Source organism: Elephantulus edwardii, unplaced genomic scaffold, assembly GCF_000299155.1.
Source record: "Elephantulus edwardii isolate Elephantulus edwardi_28Jun2011 unplaced genomic scaffold, EleEdw1.0 scaffold00030, whole genome shotgun sequence".
Taxonomy (NCBI): domain Eukaryota; kingdom Metazoa; phylum Chordata; class Mammalia; order Macroscelidea; family Macroscelididae; genus Elephantulus; species Elephantulus edwardii.
The window spans coordinates 18,388,425-18,406,863 of NW_006399780.1; the positions used below are offsets into that span (position 1 = coordinate 18,388,425).

General features: G+C 45.2%; 3 protein-coding genes across 4 annotated transcripts in view; 2 read left to right on the top strand and 1 right to left on the bottom strand.

The window, feature by feature from the left end:
• Positions 1–3,154, top strand: part of PFDN5 (prefoldin subunit 5) — a 7,007-nt gene extending 3,853 nt beyond the window's left edge. For both annotated transcript variants that reach the window (XM_006883893.1, XM_006883894.1), the window contains 3 exons: positions 1,444–1,518; positions 1,650–1,755; positions 3,078–3,154. In XM_006883893.1, coding sequence (XP_006883955.1) covers positions 1,444–1,518; positions 1,650–1,755; positions 3,078–3,154 — 258 coding nt within the window. The remainder of the gene's footprint in view (positions 1–1,443; positions 1,519–1,649; positions 1,756–3,077) is intronic.
• Positions 3,155–3,340: 186 nt separating this feature from the next.
• LOC102848086 (chromosome unknown open reading frame, human C12orf10) lies at positions 3,341–12,552 on the top strand. The gene is made up of 7 exons (XM_006883978.1): positions 3,341–3,799; positions 3,981–4,093; positions 6,758–6,917; positions 11,520–11,672; positions 11,782–11,904; positions 12,013–12,194; positions 12,336–12,552. Exons 1-7 carry the CDS (start codon positions 3,341–3,343, stop codon positions 12,532–12,534), a joined length of 1,389 nt encoding a protein of 462 aa, XP_006884040.1. The 3' UTR covers positions 12,535–12,552.
• Positions 12,553–14,792: 2,240 nt separating this feature from the next.
• The window catches only part of AAAS (achalasia, adrenocortical insufficiency, alacrimia), a 14,380-nt gene continuing 10,733 nt past the window's right edge, over positions 14,793–18,439 (bottom strand). Inside the window, exons 8-16 of the mRNA XM_006883979.1 lie at positions 17,219–17,339; positions 16,776–16,900; positions 16,553–16,613; positions 16,313–16,400; positions 15,686–15,779; positions 15,530–15,597; positions 15,330–15,411; positions 15,121–15,205; positions 14,793–15,008 (exon numbers count right to left, since the gene is read on the bottom strand). Coding sequence (XP_006884041.1) covers positions 14,793–15,008; positions 15,121–15,205; positions 15,330–15,411; positions 15,530–15,597; positions 15,686–15,779; positions 16,313–16,400; positions 16,553–16,613; positions 16,776–16,900; positions 17,219–17,339 — 940 coding nt within the window. The remainder of the gene's footprint in view (positions 15,009–15,120; positions 15,206–15,329; positions 15,412–15,529; positions 15,598–15,685; positions 15,780–16,312; positions 16,401–16,552; positions 16,614–16,775; positions 16,901–17,218; positions 17,340–18,439) is intronic.

An 18,439-nucleotide genomic window follows, 5' to 3' on the forward strand; every position in this document is an offset into this window, starting at 1 on the left:
CAGTTTCAGCTTGAACTTGCATATGAGTAGTTGGTGGTCTGTTCCACAATAGGCTCCGTGCCTAGTTTTCACAGCTGATATTGAGCTTCTCCAGCAGTTTTTTCCGCAGATGTAATCGATCTGATTCCTATGCATACCATCATGTGGAATCCATGTGTATAGCCTGCCTTTGTTTCTTATAAAACGTATTTGCAATGAAGTCATTGATTGTGCAAAATTCAGTCATTCTATCTCCAGCTTCATTTCTCTCACCAAGTCCATGTTTTCCAACTACTGATTGTTCTTCTCTGTTCCCACCTTTTGCATTCTAGTCACCCATTATTATCAATGCATCTTGACTGCATGTTCGATCTGTCTCCGACTGTAAGAGTTGGTAGAAATCATCTATTTTTTTTCTTTGGCTCTGGTTGTTGGTGCGTATATCTGAAAGATAGTGGTATTCACTGGACTTCCTTGTAAATGTATGGATATAATCCTATCATGATGTTGTACTTCAAGATAGATCTAGAAAGTACTTTTTGTACTATGAAGGCAACCCCATTTTTCCTCATCTTTTCATCTCCGGAGTAATATATGATCATCTGACTCAAAATGCCCCATGCCAGTCCATCTCATCTCTCCAATGCCTAATATGCCAATATTTATGCATTCCATTTTTTTCTTAACAATTTCTAATTTTCCTACATTCATGGTTCTCACATTCCATGTTCCAATCCCTAGGGTGTGCTTACAACTGTTCCTCTTCCTTTGTCTTTCCATACTTGAAAGTTCTACCTAGATTGCCCTTTCTGTTAGTCTACATGTCTTCTATTGTACATAGGGTTTTCAGAGGCCTGCTATTTCAGAAGTGGATGGCCAATCCTTCTTCCTAGTCTGTCTTCATCTGAATGTTCAGATTTAGAGGAATATCTGACAGACAAGCAATTTGTGGAGCAGTGAAAGAGAAATCCCTCATTGTGGAGTTAACCATTAATTACAGTGTTGTCCCTGCCCTTAGCCCAGTGCCTTGACCCACTTATTTCCCAGCTCCATTCTCCACCAGGATACCCCTTCACATCTACCAGATCCCTTCAGAAATTATGTTCCATTGTCCAACCCATGATCTGACAGCTTGTATCTGAAGCTTTTTTGGCTTCTGTGATTCCAAACACTATACCATACTAGAATAAAAGGAAAACATCATTATATATCACATTCTGGAAGGGCTAATGGGAGGAATTAACAGAAACTGCCTACAGGGTGGAAGGTGACGGCCAGGGAACCAATTTTTCTATCTCTCCCAATGTGGTGTATATAGGTATAGTTCAAAAGCCTCAAGATCATTCACTCCCAGTGTCTTACTGCATTTTAGAAAAGGATAGTCTTGAGCCAAGCAGGCTGGCTGACAAAAGAATCATGGTTCGTTCTGGATAGGTTTTTTTTCCCTTAATCCTTTCTTCTCAGATGTATGTCCCTGGGAAACTACATGATGTGGAACATGTGCTCATTGATGTGGGAACTGGCTACTATGTAGAGAAGGTGAGTTGGAGGAAACATGGAGATGGCTCTCTGAGCAGGGTAAGGTTGTCTTAGGGATTGGCTACTAGAGCTCCTTAAGCTTAGGGAAAGGTCTAAGGTGCAGCATCAAGCCTGTTCTCTGACCTCTGCAGACAGCTGAGGATGCCAAGGACTTCTTCAAGAGAAAGATAGACTTCCTCACCAAGCAGATGGAGAAAATCCAGCCAGCCCTACAAGAAAAACATGCCATGAAACAGGGTAAGCTTGGCCTGGGAACTTCCCTCTTGATTCCGTTTTATGCCTTCATAGTTAAGAACATGGCTTACAATGTGAATCAGAAAGTGTTCCCTTTGCTAGATTAAGACTTTATTCTTGGTGTTTTGATGTATTTTTTAGATCTGTGTTCTTGCTATTTGTACATTCTTGGTTAGTGCTTGAGAAATTTAGAGGGAGGAAATAATTTCTACATTCTTGTTGGGCTCCTGTTTAATTGGGATAGAATGAGAGATTAGATGTTAAATGAATACACAAGGGGAAGAATTCTCTTTCTTATATAAGAGCTCTGGCAGTATAATGAGTTAGGCTTTGGACTGCTAACCAGAAGGTTTACTCCACTGGAGAAAAATCAGGCTTTCTTACAGCCTCTTCTACGCTGTCAGGTCTACCCTGTCCTGTGGTGTGACAGAGATGGCATGGCATTATAGGACTCAACTGCAATGGGTTTGGTTTTATATTTTGGGTTTTTTAAAAAAAACACAACTTAAGTAATTTAGTTTTAAATCTCCAGCAGATTCTATATGGGACCTTAGCCATGCTCCATATGGAATCACCTGGGGAATTAAAAAGAAAAGCCTAAGCTCACCTCAGGCCAATTTCAATCAGTTTCTAGGGATGAGCTCCCAGGGGTTTTCTGATTTTGGGGGGGGGGGTGTGTGTACACACATCATCAAATCGGATCTGACTGGTGCAGGAGGAGATTGTCCCTCTTTCTCCAGCAGAGCATCTGGTGGATTCAAACTGCACACTTTTGGGATTGCAGTGCACCTTCTAGCCACTTGGCCACCAGAGCTTCCTTGTTTTTGTATTTTTTAATTTTCCTCAGGTGATCCTGTTACATAGGACTGAGAACCACTTCTGAAGGAAAAAATTTGTATTACAGAATTTTTGGGTTTTGTCTGACTGTTTAAAAAACCAATTCATTTTGCTAATGTGATGATTAATTTGAAAGAAGTTCTGAATTTGTGTGCTTCCCCACAGTGGATCAAGGATTTAAAAAGTTTTCTTTACAGACTAAGGGATTGACTCTCCACCTTTAAAATTCTGGCGTATGTTGTTTTTATCCTTTATGTTTCCTTTATTTTTGGCATGGTTTCATAACCCTAGGACATGTTTAGGGAGCCCTGGTGGCCTAGTGGTAAGGAATTGGGCTGGCAGCCCAAAGGTATGGTGCTCCACGGAGACAGATGGGCAGCAGTCTCTTCCCCTCTGTAAGGTCAGCTCTGGGTCGGTTCAGACTTGACAGTACACAGCAACAAGGTTAGCTTCTGACCAGGGTCTGATTCTTCATTTTCCTTCCGTAGCTGTCATGGAGATGATGAGCCAGAAGATTCAGCAGCTCACAGCTCTTGGTGCATCTCAGGCAACTGCTAAGGCCTGAGCTTTTTGAGAAATGGAGCAGAGGCACCTGCTTTTAGGGGCCTGGGACTCTATGACTTGACTTCCGAGTGGGGTGGGGTGGTAGGGGGAAGACTTGTGGTTCTTGTGTTTATGTTAATAAATGTGCCAGCTGGGCAGAATGTTGGGGGTTTTATTTTTCCTTCGGGCATATATAGCAGGGTCTGTGATGGGTGGGCAGCGTGCCGGGCAGTGCATTTCGAGAAGGTACCCCCTGCCCGATGGGGTGGGGCTTCAGGTTTTGAGGAACATTCTGCGCCGCCCAGCGAGTCCCCGCAGGTTGCCGTTGGGAGGGACGGGTTGGCTGGTTGCCGTGGGAACACCTTGTGAGCGGAAGTGCGGCTGCGTGGGCCCTTCCCCTTCCGGGTCGTCCCTGCGTTCCTGCCGGAGGTGCTGCATGGGACAGCTCTTCCCGCGCCACCTTCGACTGCTGCCGCCGCTGCTGCTTTCGCGGGCCCTGCCAGCTCTCCCGGCTCCGCATCGCATGCTCGGACCCGAGCCCGCCCCGCCCCTCAAACGTCCTCGTGGGGACTTCATGGCACCGCCCCGGATCGGAACGCACAACGGCACTTTCCACTGCGACGAGGCGCTGGCTTGCGCCCTGCTTCGACTCCTGCCAGAATACCGGGTATGGTCCCGCAGAGTTGACCCGCTGACCCTGGGTCTGCCCACTTACCGCCAAGGCTCCCCGCACGTTTCTGTAACATGAGCCCGCATAATTCTTAGACCTTAGACCCCCGACAGCCCCCAGAAACCCAGCATTAATCCCCTGCCTGTGTGGCTCCTGGCAACATCAGTGTCCTCTGCAGGATGCAGAGATTGTGCGGACTCGGGACCCCGAAAAACTGGCCTCTTGTGACATCGTGGTGGATGTGGGTGGCGAGTATGACCCTCGGAGACATCGGTATGACCATCACCAGAGGTGAGTTTAAAATCCCATTTGTTTATCCACCTTGGCTTCATCTTCTCCTCGTGCTCTGCTTTAGTCATCCGCTACCAGGCTGTTTGTTGTCAGCATAGGCAAGTGTGTCCTCATGGAACTAAAACACCTCGCTCCCTTAGGGACTGCAGCCTTCCATCCTCCCAGCTACCTGCCCTTCATGTCTCTCTCTCCCCTTGGCTTCCCAGATCACCTCACATATGACAACTCAGGCAGGTTGAGAGGAGCTCCTCCGGACTTAGCGCCGCCTTTGGCTTCCACCAGCACAGTAATCACCTCACTAATTCCCTGTCTGAATCCATCCATCTGTTCATTTCCCCTTGTCCCACATCAGGCTGGCTGGACCCAGTCGTGGTGGAATTGGACTGGTTCAAATGTGCTCTTAACACTTACACTTTTCATTGAGACATCTTTCTTATTCAAGGATAGTGCATTAATCCTTAGACCCATTCCAGTCCTTTTTCCACTCCAAGTCTTTATCTCATCAGACTTTCTCAGTGATAGTCCCTGCCTGCTACGTAGAAAATGAAGCTTTTTATTTCACGTACTCAGTTTCCCACTCTTGATTACCCTCACTTCCTCCCAATTCAGGAAAGTTGTTCCCTTCTATTGCAGGTTAATCCTGTGCCTTCATTTTAGTCTCATTACTTTCACCTCTGGGAATTCCTGTCCTGTCTCACTCACTAGTAGTGTTTTCTTTCTCTATAGCCTAAAACCTTGCTCAGGAACCTCATCTTGAAAACAAAGTGAATTCAGAAGCAAAAAACCCTACCGTCATTTACCCTAAATTATTAAGAACTATCATTAAGGCATTATGAGGATGCCTAAAATATATTTGTTTTCAGTATTGTAGGTTTTTTAAAACATTGTACAAATTGAATTTTTTACATGGTACCTGGAGCTAGCCCTCCCTATAGTTAAAACTTGATCTCTTGCCCTAACTTTTCAGCCACTCTTCAAAAGTGTACCTGACACTGAATCTACCTTTCTTTCAGATTCATTTCCACCCTAGCCCACTGCAGTAGTTCATATCCTATCTCTTCACTGGAACTGCTTATGGAATAGGCCCCAGTTGACCTCTCCACCATTCAGTTGCTTCACAGCCTCACTTCAACCAACTTCTTTGTGGCTTTTGACATTATTGTCTACTTCCCCCCCCCAGTTTTTTACCCTAATACTCTGGTGGCCTGGTGGTAAGAAGCTGTACTACAATCCCAAAGACACATGAGTCAGATCTCCAGCTACTTCGCAGAAAAAAGATGGGCAGTATCCTCCCGTGCAGTTTACTGTCTCTGAAAACCCACGTGAGGGTCAGCTATGAGTTGGTTCCAACTCGACAGTATATAACAATTTTTTACATACTTTGAGAAATAGTTTTAACATTTATATGGAATATAAAACATAAATACCCCTGAACTTATCTCTCCTAACCTAACAACTATAACATTTCCATTATCTTTGCATCTGTACATATGTGCTGCTTTTCTGTCTTATTTCTGCCTCCACAGAAGCAAGCGATAGCCCAAATTTTTATTGATCATACTCTTTTTCTTATGTATGATTTTTACCACATGTGAGTGTTTCATAAACAATGTATTGTTTAGTATTACTTGTTTATGAACTTTAGAGAGCTTTTAAAGCCTACTCTTTATGTATTTATATGAGTATTTTATAATAATTTTGTTTGTTCAAAACTTAATAAAAAAACAATTTAAAATAATGACTCACTAAATAATTCTGATAGACTGGAATCTGGAAATCACAGCTGTGGTTTTTTATTTTGTTTTGTGGGTTTTTTTTAAATTTTTTTATTACTTTTTATGTATGTACCATCAAATCGGATCTGACTAGTAGAGGAGGAGATTGTCCCTCCTTCAGCAGAGCATCTGGTGGATTTGAACCGCATACCTCTGGGATTGCAGTGCAACTTCTTGCCACTAGACCACCAGAGCTCACCACAGCTGTGGTTTTTAATTTCTTAACATTCTGTATTCTCTGCTCCACTGATGCTCATATTCCTGACTCCCTCACTCAGGCTATTGAAGATATTCTCCCTGCATCTATTAGGCATACTGGTTGGTACAGTGCTCTTTTAAACATGTACTTACCTACTTTAAAAACACCTCAGTGGCATCTGTTTACCTGCAGGGAGAGTCCAAACTCATAAGCACAGAATCTAAGGCTGGTAATGATCTGGTCCCTGCTTATTCTTACAGAAGTGCTACTCACTTCTCACAGCTGGGGTTCCTTTCTTGCAGTCCGTAAAGAGACTTTTAGCTATATTACACATCTTTTGTCTCAAATGTTGTTTCTTTTTCACAAACACGCCTCCCCTTATCCATGATTCATCTTTCAGAATTGACCTTAAGGATCTTTTTCTCAGGAATGTTTCCTTCTCTCCTCATACACACTCTCTGTAGCACTCTCACTTGGTTGGTTGTGTTTGTCAGCATTTGATGGTGAATTTGAAAGCAGGGAGACTCAAGGCTAAAAGTCCATATTAATCCCTGAGGAAAAGCTAATGCCCACCCAGTTGATGCAGTGCTTGCCACCCCTGACCCATCCCCCAGGTGTTTGCACAAGCACATATGCTGTGGGGTACTTGAAGCCTCCCCCTTCTCAATCCTGTCTCCTTGTGTTTCCCAGGTCTTTCACTGAGACCATGAGCTCCTTGTCCCCTGGAAAGCCTTGGCAGACCAAGCTGAGCAGTGCAGGACTCGTCTATCTGCACTTCGGGCACAAGCTGCTGGCCCAGTTGCTGGGCACTAGTGAAGAGGACAGCATGGTGGGCACCCTCTATGACAAGGTGGGGACCCAAAAGAAGAGATTTGCCACGTGCATCTCTGTTAGGCCAGCAGGCAATGATGCTCACACAGCACTCAAACTTGGGTCTCGGGAGTTCAGGGTTGCTATGATCTTGGATAAATGTCAATGGTTGTAGAGGGGCTTCAGGCCTTTTGTTCATAGGATTGCTATGAGTTGTGCTCGACTCGAAGGCAATCAACAGCAACCACAATCCCTGACAATTACTCTCTCAGGCTTATCCTCTCACAATGGGAATAACTCCTCTCTATGGGTACTGAGTGGTGTGAGGCGTGGATAGTACTTGAAAACTTTGAAACCCATAGTGTTTCCCAGTCGTTTTCTTGACCAGACATACAGAAAAATTACTATATAGCACATTTGGGTAAGTTGTATTAATGTTCAGTAGCATATGACAAGTTTGGCTGGGAAACACTTGATTATGAAAATAAATAGCGGCCCCATAGTCCCGTCAAGCACTTCAGCAGTTCCAATTCCTGGGGAAAACCAAGGATTGTGGTCCTGGCATCAAGTAAACAATATTCTGAACCCCTACCATCCTGTCAAGTTCAAAGGCAAACCTTTGATGTTGTGTGCTAATCACATCGGAGGAGATTGCCCATCCATCTCCTGTGGACCACCTGGTGGATTCAGACTGTGTGGCTGGCATTGCAGTGCAGCTTCTTACCACTAGGCCACAAGAGCTCCCTCAAAGGAAAACCTCTGATTCTGGCTTAGGGGTGGGAGATACGTGTAGGCTAGAGTTCAGTTCTCTGTCTTTGTTTGCCTCTTTATCCTTTACAGCAAAATTTTAGTATGATCCCAAAAAGAAATAAGATCTTAACAAATTGAAGCTTTTAGAATACCAAAGTTCTAGGCTTCTTGTTGTTGTTATGTGGCGTCGAGTCGCTTGCGACTCATAGCGACCCTATGTACAACGGCCCTAAACTCTGCTCTGTCCTGTGCCAATTGCACGGTCTCTGACACTCCGATCCCAAATACCCCAGTCACTGAATCAATCCACTTCATAGAGGGTCTTCCCCTCCTGTGCTGTCCCTCCACCCTCTCAAGCATGATGTCCTTCTCCAAGGACCAGTCTGTCCTTATCCTGAAGTTCTAGACTACCTGGATTAATTTTCCTTTCCATTGCTGAGGGCTTTCTAAGCAATTAACCAATAACTAAGTAAAACCCAAGTTTTAATTGACCATCAGGTAGGGGTCCAGATCAAGAAATGCTTTATACAAAGAAACTTTTTTAATCCTTGAGTAACACTTTTTCCTTTGTACCCCATGTTTCTGTGTTGAGAATCTGTATGAAATACTGACTCAACTGAAGTAATATTTTTATCCCAAAACTCTTTGAGTTTACTTGAATACTAATGTTGTTGTAATTGTTGTTGTTAGGTGCCATTGAGTTGAATATGACTCTCAGCAACCCTGTGAGCAAAAGATCTGAACCTAGTCCTGTCCTGTGCCATCTTCACAGTCTCTGCCACACAAGAGCCCATTGCAGCAGTCACTGTATCACTTCACCTAGTTGAAGGTCTTCCTCTCCTTTGCCGACCTTCCACCCTTCCCAACATCATGTCCCTCTCCAAAGAATAACAACACCTGGCAGTATGTCCAAAGTATGTGAGGCATGTTGTAAGGAGAGACTGGTCCTTGGAGAAGGTGTACTGTGCAGGGAATGAAAAACAGAAGAATGGTGTGGCATTCATAGTCAAAAAGTCCATTTTAAGTTCTATCCTGAAATACAATGTTGTGAGTGATAGGATAATATCCATACACATACAAGGAAGACTTGTTAATGTGACTATTTAAGTATATGCTCCTACATCTAGTGCCAAAGAGGAAGAAATTGATAATTTTTACCAAATTTTACAGTCTAAAATTGACTGAACATATAATCAGGAATGTGCTAATGATAATTGGTGACTGGAATACAAAAATAGGAAACAGTGAAGAAGGAACAGTAGTTGGAAAATATGAGCTTGGTGATAGAAATGAGGCTAGAAATGATGATTTTTTTTATTTGCAATGATTTATTCGTTGCAAATGCTTTTTCTAAAAGATACAAAGGTTGACTTTACATGTGGATTTCACCCAATGGGCTGCATAGGAATCAGATTGACTACATTTGTGGAAGGAAATCATTTGAGAAGCTCACTATCAGTAGTCAGAATTAGGCCAGAGGCAGACTGTGGGTTAGAATGCTACTATAGCAAGCTGGATTATCATCTAGATGTCTCTTGACTGTTAAATGAATAAACAAAATTGATAGAGCTGAGTGTTACTTGGCCACAAAAATGAATGAAGTATTGTTGTATGCCACAACATGATAAATGTTAAAAAAACATTCAGTTAAAAAACCAACATTATTATAAAGGAGGCTGGGCTCTATGAGGAGAAATGTGGGGTCAAGATGGGTGGACAATTTATCAACAATCTGCGTTATGCAGATGACACAACCCTGCTTGCTGAAACTAAAGAGGACCAGAAGCACCTGCTGCAGAGGGTCAAGGACTGCAGCCTCCAATAGGGATTGAGGCTCAGTGTCAAAAAGACAAAGATTCTCACCACTGGACCAATTGGCAGCATCAGGATGGATGGTGAAGAGATTGAGATTGTACACAGCTTTAGTTTGCTTGGCTCCACAGTCAACACTCTTGGCACCAGCAGCCAGGAAATTAAAAGGCGCAGTGCCATGGGAGAGTCTGCTGTTAGGGACCTCTCCAAAGTACTGAAGAGCAATGGTGTCTCTCTGGAGACTAAGGTGCATCTGATACAGGCCATGGTCTTCGCAATCACTTGTTACGCATCAGAGAGTTGGACAGTGACCAAGGAGGATAGGAGAATTGATGCCTTTGAGCTGTGGTGCTGGAGAAGAGTATTGAGAATACCATGGACTGCTAGGAAAACAAACAGATTCATCCTGGAAAGGGTTAAACTGGGTGGCTTCTTGGAGGCAAGGATTCTGAGGCTCTGTCTAACATACTTTGGATATGTTGTGAGGAGAGACCGGTCCTTGGAGAAGGACATCATGCTTGGGAGGGTGGGGGAATGGCGCAGGAGGGGAAGGCCCTCTATGAGGTGGATTGATTCAGTGACTGGGGTAATTGGGATGGGAGTGTCGGAGACAGTGTGATTGGCACAGGACAGAGCAGAATTTAGGGCTTTTGTATATAGGGTCGCTATGAATCTCAAGCGACTCAACGGCACATAACAACAACCAACAAGAAGTTAAAAATTCAGGCATATACTATAATTCCTTTTATAGGAAATGTCCAAAACAAGATAATCCAAGCATAGAAAAGTAGATTAGTTTCCAAGGATTGTGGAGAGTGGGATGGCAAGTGACTATTAATGGGTATGCAGTTTTGGGGTTTGGGGGGAGAAGAGTTCTGAAATTAGATGATAGTGAGATTGCACAAAGTATTAAATGATTATATTCTCTTCCTAGATTTTTTTCTACTTTCTCACCAAAAATTTTTCTAAAATTAATTTTCAGCACAAAAATTCCCGAGGCCTTTGTCTTCCCTTTTCCTGGTTGAGCCTTAGATGCAGCACTTCTGATGCCATGTGGCATAATCCCCAGAACGACATCCAGCTTGCTTTTTTAAAAAAAAAAATTCTTTTTTCTGTGTTCCGTCAAATCTGATCCAACTGGTACAGGAGATTGCCCTTCCTCCAGCAGAGCATCTTGTGGATTCGAACCGCATGCCTCTGGGATTGTAGTGTAGCTTATTGCCATTAGGCCACCAGAGCTCCCTGACATCTAGCTTTTGACCTGTAATCTAGCTCTTTCCCCCTTGCCTTGTGTGTTTGGCCAGTTCTTCCTGTACTTCACTAACTAAATATGCTATCAGATACCCTTAACCTGTCCTCAGCCCACCTGAACACTTACTCTTTAGCTGCTGTTGTTAAGTGCCGTTGAATCACAGGTAACTCATACTGACCCTATAAACAAAAGTCCTGGACACCTCCTGTTTAACTTTTGTCCTTTCTCTAGGTTCCTAGGGTTTCCTGAGGCAAACTATTGTGGAAGTGGATGCCACTCCTGCTTCTAGTCTTTGAAGAGGGGGCTGTTGATTCTTGAATGAAGTTTTTACTAAAAGATCTTTACTAAAGATCCTAATTAAGAGTCCCATGAGGAACTTGAGAACTTTGTTCAAGACTCAACAGCCTCCTCTTCACATACTAGCCTTGGCTCATGCTTTGTAATAGTAGAAAGAGCTGGATTAGAAATTTCAAGTTCAGGAGCACTGGTGGCCTAGTGGCAAGAAGCTGTGTGGCAGTCCTGAAGGTGTACAATTCAAATCCATTAGATGCTCTGTTGGAGAAGGAGGGGCAATCTCCTGTGCCATTTGGGTCCAATTCAACAGTACAGAAAAAGAGGGGGAAAATTTCAAGATCAGCAGTGCCAGCTATCTGACCTTGAGAAATTATCACAATTCCCATTCTTTACCCAGTTAATGTTGAGAGATCTTCGTAGGGCTATTGTGAGAATGAAAGAGAATATATGAACCTACTTTGTGAATCCTATAGATGTAGAATTTTATATAAATGGTAGCTATCATCACAAGCATTTCTTCTACTGCCACTTTAGATGTATGAGAACTTCGTGGAGGAGGTGGATGCAGTGGACAATGGGATCTCCCAGTGGCCAGAAGGGGAACCTCGATATGCACTAACCACGAACCTGAGTGCCCGAGTTGCTCGACTTAATCCCACCTGGAATCAGCCCAACCAAGACACAGAGGTAGAGACAGCACCAGGGGAACCTCAGGGAAAAAAGCATTTCTCTCTCCTAAACTCAGAGAGTCCAAAGTTGAGGCCAGCAGTATAGTTCTGACTGTCATGATCCCCAGGCAGGGTTCCAATGTGCAATGGATCTGGTTCGAGAGGAGTTTCTCCAGAGACTAGACTTTTACCAGCACAGCTGGCTGCCAGCCCGGGCCCTAGTGGAAGAGGCCCTGGCCCAGCGCTTCCAGGTATGGGACGGGAAAAGGCACTTGGTCAGTGATTGCTTGCAAGCTGTGACTACCAAGGTCCCATCTCTAACCGTAAACCTTCCAACCCTACCCCACTTTTCCTTTCAGGTAGACCCAAGTGGGAAGATAGTGGAACTTACCAAAGGTGGTTGCCCCTGGAAGGAGCACCTCTACCACCTGGAATCGGAGCTGTCCCCCCCAGTGGCCATTGCCTTTGTTATCTATACTGACCAGGCTGGGCAGTGGCGGGTACAGTGTGTGCCTAAGGAGCCCCACTCATTCCAGAGCCGGTAAGGCCCCACTCTGCAGGTCTTCAGGCCTTTTTTGCCCCTATTAGAGGCTGCCAATAATGGGGTTTGTCCTTTCCCTCTCAAGTTTCAGGTCTGAGTCTCTCATTTGCTCCCACCATATTTCTTTCTGGTCACTTGTAGGCTGCCCCTGCTGGAGCCATGGCGGGGTCTTCGGGACAAGGCCCTGGATGAAGTCACTGGGATCCCTGGCTGCATCTTTGTCCACGCCAGCGGCTTCATTGGTGGACATCATACCCGAGAAGGTGCTTTGAGCATGGCCCGTGCCACCTTGGCCCAGGGTCCTCTACCTATGCCTCCAACAAACGCCCAAGGCCAATAAAAAATGTCTCATACTGACAGAGCCCTTGCTCCATCATTGCCCTACAGTATTCTGGGAGCTTCCTCAGACTTGGAAAATGTTAAAGATCTGTTCTGTGTCAGGTTATTTCCTTCACGCTAATATCTGACCTGCGTTATCCTCATTTGAAGACTGCGGCATCTACTGAGCCTCAGCCCCAAACAGGTAAACATTGGGGGTCTTAGTTATCTAATGCTGCTGCTATAACAACTTACAGTGACCCTGTGACAGCCAACCTGAAACCCACCCTGTTCTGTGCATTCTTCACCATCTCTGCGACTCTGGGGTTCATTGCTGAAATCACATTGTCAGTCCATCTCGTCTCGTTGGGGGTCTTCCTCACCTTCACTGATCCTCCATCTTTCTAAGCACGATGTCCCTTTCCAAGGAATATTAGAAATACAAATCTAGGGTGCCAGTTCTTGGGGAAGACCTAGTCTTGTGGAGAAAAGTCCTGATTTCCCTAAGCATCTGTAGGACCAGTGATCCCTAGAAACTGCCCTGTGTTCTGGCCTCACCTAGTATCAGCTAGTCTCAGAGTGCAGCGGCTTGGATCTACAAAGATCCACCACACATGGCAGTTATATCTTGGTGGTTCTAAGATACCTCCCCACGCACAGCTTGCTTCTTGCCTCTAGCACTCATTCTCCCTTGAAGCAGCTGATGGTTTTGAACCACCAGCGTTTGGTTTGTTGGCACCAGCTCCCTATCCAGTAGACCATGAGTTAAGTTTCCTTTTGTTAGGTGCCTTATAGTCAACTGATTCAGTGACTCTGTGAATAACAGATCTGAACATTGTGTCATTCTCACAATCTCTGATAAGCTCAAGTCACTACTTCAGTCTGTTTTATTGAGGATCTCTGGACCTTTATCTTTCCCAACATGATGTGTTCTCCCAAGGACTAGCTCGCCCTCATGACAACATGCCCAACGTATGAGAGATGAAGTTGCACCAACCTTGCTTCCAGAAGCACCTTGGTTATACTTGAAGACACTTGTTCTTTTGGCAGTCCAAGTGTTCAGTACTCTTCCCTAACAACACACTTTAAAGGTGAGGTGAAGGGTTTACAGGCCACATAGGAACTTCCCTTTAATCCTTCTATACTGTGTGGCTTACCAGCACATGGAATCATTACATAGCTTCTACATTTTATCATTACATAAGTGTAATTTGGGGGAACACACTTCAGTACATGACAAATGGCCTTCTGTTTACAGGTGGAAACTACCCAAGTCTTGGACAATAGATAAATGGATGCCCTAGCAGCTCAGAGGGAGAAAAATGGTTGGTTAGTTTCCCATTAAGATTTTTAGCTTTAGAAACCCACCGGAGGGTCGCTGTTAGTCAGGCCCAGCTTGAAGGTAGTCTGGTTTTTGGTATACCATATTACCGAAGCCCTGGTGCTTTAAGAATTCAAGTAACCAAAAGGTCAGTGGCTCAAACTCACCAGCTGCTCATTGAGAGAAAAATCTGCTTTTGATTTATGGCTTTGGAAGCTCTATAGTTTCCTGTGGACCATGTCTCGTGCTACAGAGTCACTTTGAGTAGAAAGCATAGGATTTCTACCACTGGATTAAGTGGGTTTGGTTATATCCTATTGTAACGAGCCCTGGTGAACAGTTAAATTTCTATTCAGTAAAAGTTCACCAGGTCCTCTGCGGGAGGATGAGACAGTCTTCCATAAAGATAAGTTTGGAAACGCTATAGGCAAGTTCTACTGAAAGGGTTACTATAAATCTGAATCCACTCAGTGAGAATGGGCTTGGTTTGGAAACACTATTACAGAAGCCTTGATATAAAACCTGGTAAGTACTCAAACCCCAGAGGTACTCTGAAGACAGGCCCGGTGCTTTGGCAGCACAGAGACTAAAACTGGAACAATACAGAGAAGATTAGCATGGCCCCTGTGCAAGTATGACATGCAAGTTCATGAAGGGTTCCATATTTTTGATAATGAACTGGGGGAGATGGGGGGAAGGAGTGTGTTAGGGAGTAAAGGGCAACAATGAATGACTAGAAACTTTTTTTCTAAGTAAACTTTCATTAAAATTAATTTAAAAATGAAAAAGACAAGACAGGCCTGGTGATCTGCTTCCAGACAGTCACAGCATTCCAAGTGAGTGCAGTGGCACCTACTACTCAGCATGTGAAGCACTGCCTGGGAATTGACCCAAAGGAAACAACAATGTACCTGATTTTATGGAAAGACACAGATGTGGTAACTGAAAAATGAAGTTTATTAGAGGCAGGAGAGGGATTGAGCAGGTAATGGGCCAAGTATTGGGTCCCAAGGGACAGAGGTTGAAGATGTCTCAGTAAAGAGAGGCAAGTCATGAACAGAGCTTCCACTTCCAAGTGGGGGCTCCTGGGCCCGGCCAAGCATTGGGGTAAAACGTGGAAACTGGGCATTGACAAAATACAGAGGGATATGGGTGATTCGGCCTGTGGACCAGCACTGTAAGGAAGGAAAAAAAGGCCAAAGCTCAGGGCCACATGGCAGAACACAGCAGTCAAGGCTTTCATGTTCCACTCCACCCCAGAGTCTCCCAACAGTCTGGCCTACTCACCACACTGAGCAGGGCCCCTTTGTTGAAGGAAGGATGGAAAGTGATAAGCTGGGCATGAGCCCCTGGCTCCCCCTGGATAATGCCACTAAAGGAATGGAGAAATGGTAAGCAGGCAAGTGGAGACAACGGGAGGCACTGCAGGATGCAGGACTGAGGCTGAAAGGTTGGTGAGGCACCAAGACCACCTCAGTAGTGTGCCCACCACTTACCAGGGAAGTAACTCAAACACAGGACTGTTTCGAGTGCGAAAAAGAAGGATGACTGGTTTACCATCCTGTACCCGTGGATTTCCTACAAGAAATGGACCCAGGGATTAGGAAAAACAAGGCAAACCCAGGCCAGGCAACAGACCAGGGCCAGGCTGTGAACACAATGGGGAAGTCAGCTGTGGCCTGAGCAACCTTCTTACCTTTCATGAGCACAGCCAGACGCTCCCCACTGGGGTCCCAGACCATGGAGTGTGCCTCTCCACCAAGCCTACGGTTCACAAGAGTAGACTAAGAGGACTCAAGTGTGTTCTGTCCCACCTCCCTTACACTGGCCCACCTTCACCCACCCAGCTCACCTCATCTCTCCATCTGGTGTCTGTATTGCAGTCTCAGACAAATCGGCCACAATTGTTGCCGACTTTGCACCTCCAACACACCCCTCTCCCTCACCTGTGGATCAGGGTGGTGGCGGTTAGGTGGCCTCATGAACGGATCTGAACCCTGCCCTAACCTGTGCCATCCTCATCATCTCTGACATAATGGATGCCATTGCTATAGTCACTGTCAATCCATTTCAATGAGGATCTTCTCTTGCTGACCCTTTCCGTACAGGATGAGCCTCTCCAAGGACTAGCCCTTCCTAACAACATATCCAAAGTATGAGAGACAAAGCTTCACCATCCTTGTGTCTAAGGAGCACTCTGGCTACACTTTCTCCAAAATGCATCTGTCTTTTGGCAGTCCATGGGATATTCAGTAGAAGAGTACTGAATGGATAGGGACTCTTACTAAATACAGGAAACAATCTTCTCACTGCCCCAGAACAACTTCCATCCCAACCCTGTCTGCCCCATCCCCCCAACACCCCACCCCTATCTGCCCCTTACACATGTGAATACCTGAGCTGCTTCTATATGGTACTTTAGTCCATGGAGTAATTTTTGCAGAGTGTTCCTGCCTCCCTTCTGTTACCCCTAACTCACCACGTTCTGGGAATGACAAAGAGTAAATTAGTGGCTCCCCCAATACAGTGAACAGCAGTCGGTTTCCATCTGGGCTCCAGCAGCCAGTCTGAGATGAAGAATCAAAAGGCAGGAGAAAAGGGGTATTAAAAACCAACAACAAAAAAAAACAGCAGAGGAAGTGAATGGGCTCAGGGGATTAGGGACCCAGTGGAATTGGTATTGGCCCCCCAGTTTCTGTGAACCACAATCCCCTCTTACCTGGCAGCGTCCCGACAGAGTAGGCCACCTCTCACAGGTCCACATTTGGGCTTCCCAGACTCTGAGACAGAGGTAAGTCGCAGCTTAGGGTCTTTAGGTTTCAAAACTTGGACCTACTTTACTTTGTCAGTCCCAGGGTCATGGGGGAAAAAGAAAATGGGACAGAAGATTCTGCCTGCTAGAAGTTACATGAGCCAGTTCCCTTTTTTATGCTCCCACTCACCGAAAGACAGCTGAAGGGGTGGTAGCCAGGACTTTGCTGCCATCTGGGGACCAGACCAGGTTGGTAACCCCACCTCCTCGGAACCAGGGAAGAGGGACACATGTCTCCGTTGAGACGTCCCACACCTAGGAGAGTGAGGCAAAGGAAGCTCAAGGGTCCCAAGCTCTTGATGATGAGCTGCTCTTCATGGCATATAACACAGTCGGGGGGAAGGACTTAAAAACAATGAGGAAACTTATGTTTACACTTTGAGCAAGGCAAATTTTAAATCTGAGCAGTGTGGGTGGTAGAAGCAGCTTTTTTGCTGGATCAGTTTAGAACTAAATGGAGTTATCTATCCCTCTCTTTCCAAGTGATATCTTCCATCACCAGGTGAAAAACGTTCTTTCCTCAAGAGTGAAGGGTAGCTGAAATGATCTTAGGGGATAGAGGGGACAACTCACGAGAATAGCTGCATCCACAGGCGACGCTGAGAGCAGTCGGCTCCCACTGGGGGCCCAAGCTAAGCTGGTGACAGGTGTGTGCCCAGGGTGTGAGAGAACTTGGGCACAACCAGAAGAGGGTCTGCCAGGAAAATGAGGGGATGGAGTCAGTTTCTAAATGATCCCAAAACAGGTTCCAGAAAGATGGCTGACCTTAGCATTGTGCGGAGCTCACCCGGCCTTCAGACAACCTTGGTTTGAATCCTTGTTCTATTGCCTTTATTACTTTTTTCAACCTTGAGCAAGTCTGTTTACCTCTCTGGAAGCTCCTTCTCCATTTGTGGAAGAGGAAAGTAATACCTACTTCAAGTGACAATTAGACCATTTGGCAGAGTAAGGGGGCAATGATGGCAGAGCTGGAGCTAGAAGTGCTGTCCCCAGCCTCAGTCCCAGGTGAGGCTCAAGGTCTTGGCGGGTTAGAGCCCTCTGGCCCCTGGAGAAAGCCACCCAGCCTCTGGGATGATCCACTTGGCAGGGAAGAGCCACCCAGCCCCTGGAGAGAGTCACCTGGTGTGTAAGAGGAACTTGAAGCCATTTCCCTCCATCTCCTCCTCCTGTACACCTTTAAGTAACACCTCCAAAGCCCTTTTCTTTGTAACTCAAGTTTTTTTCTCTCTAGGTTTACTCCCTTTCGTATAGGTAGTCTTGTTCCAGAATCTGAACGCTAAGCCCAGTTCCAGAGACAAAAGGGAAAATTCAGCCAGCCACTCCCACTGGACTCACCCATGCAAACACTTTGCAGTCCAGAGGGCAGAAAACGTCATGTAAATATCTTCTAACTGAATAAGGCATGCAGCTTCAAATCAAGACCACCAATAAAGTATTAAAATGGGCTCCCCTTCCCCTTCATCTCAATGCCCCTGTTCAGTATGAAGCAGCCAGAGTCTGCATGCCTATTCCCACAGGGGAAACCCACAAATAAAAAAGACAATCTTTTCTTTTTTTTTTAAAAAAAAGTGAATGGGGGTAGGGAGGAAAATGTGCAACAGTGAATGAATGAAAATCCAACTTTTCTACAGGATTCAGAGCTATTGTACATAAGGTCTCTATGAGTTGCAAGAGACTTTATGGCACATAACAACAGTGTGTGAGTGTCTATTGTAGCAACTGCTTCTTGGTTTATGTATAGGATTCACATGAACCCAACTTGTTATGGGATTCTCATTCTTCTCAATGTTGCCT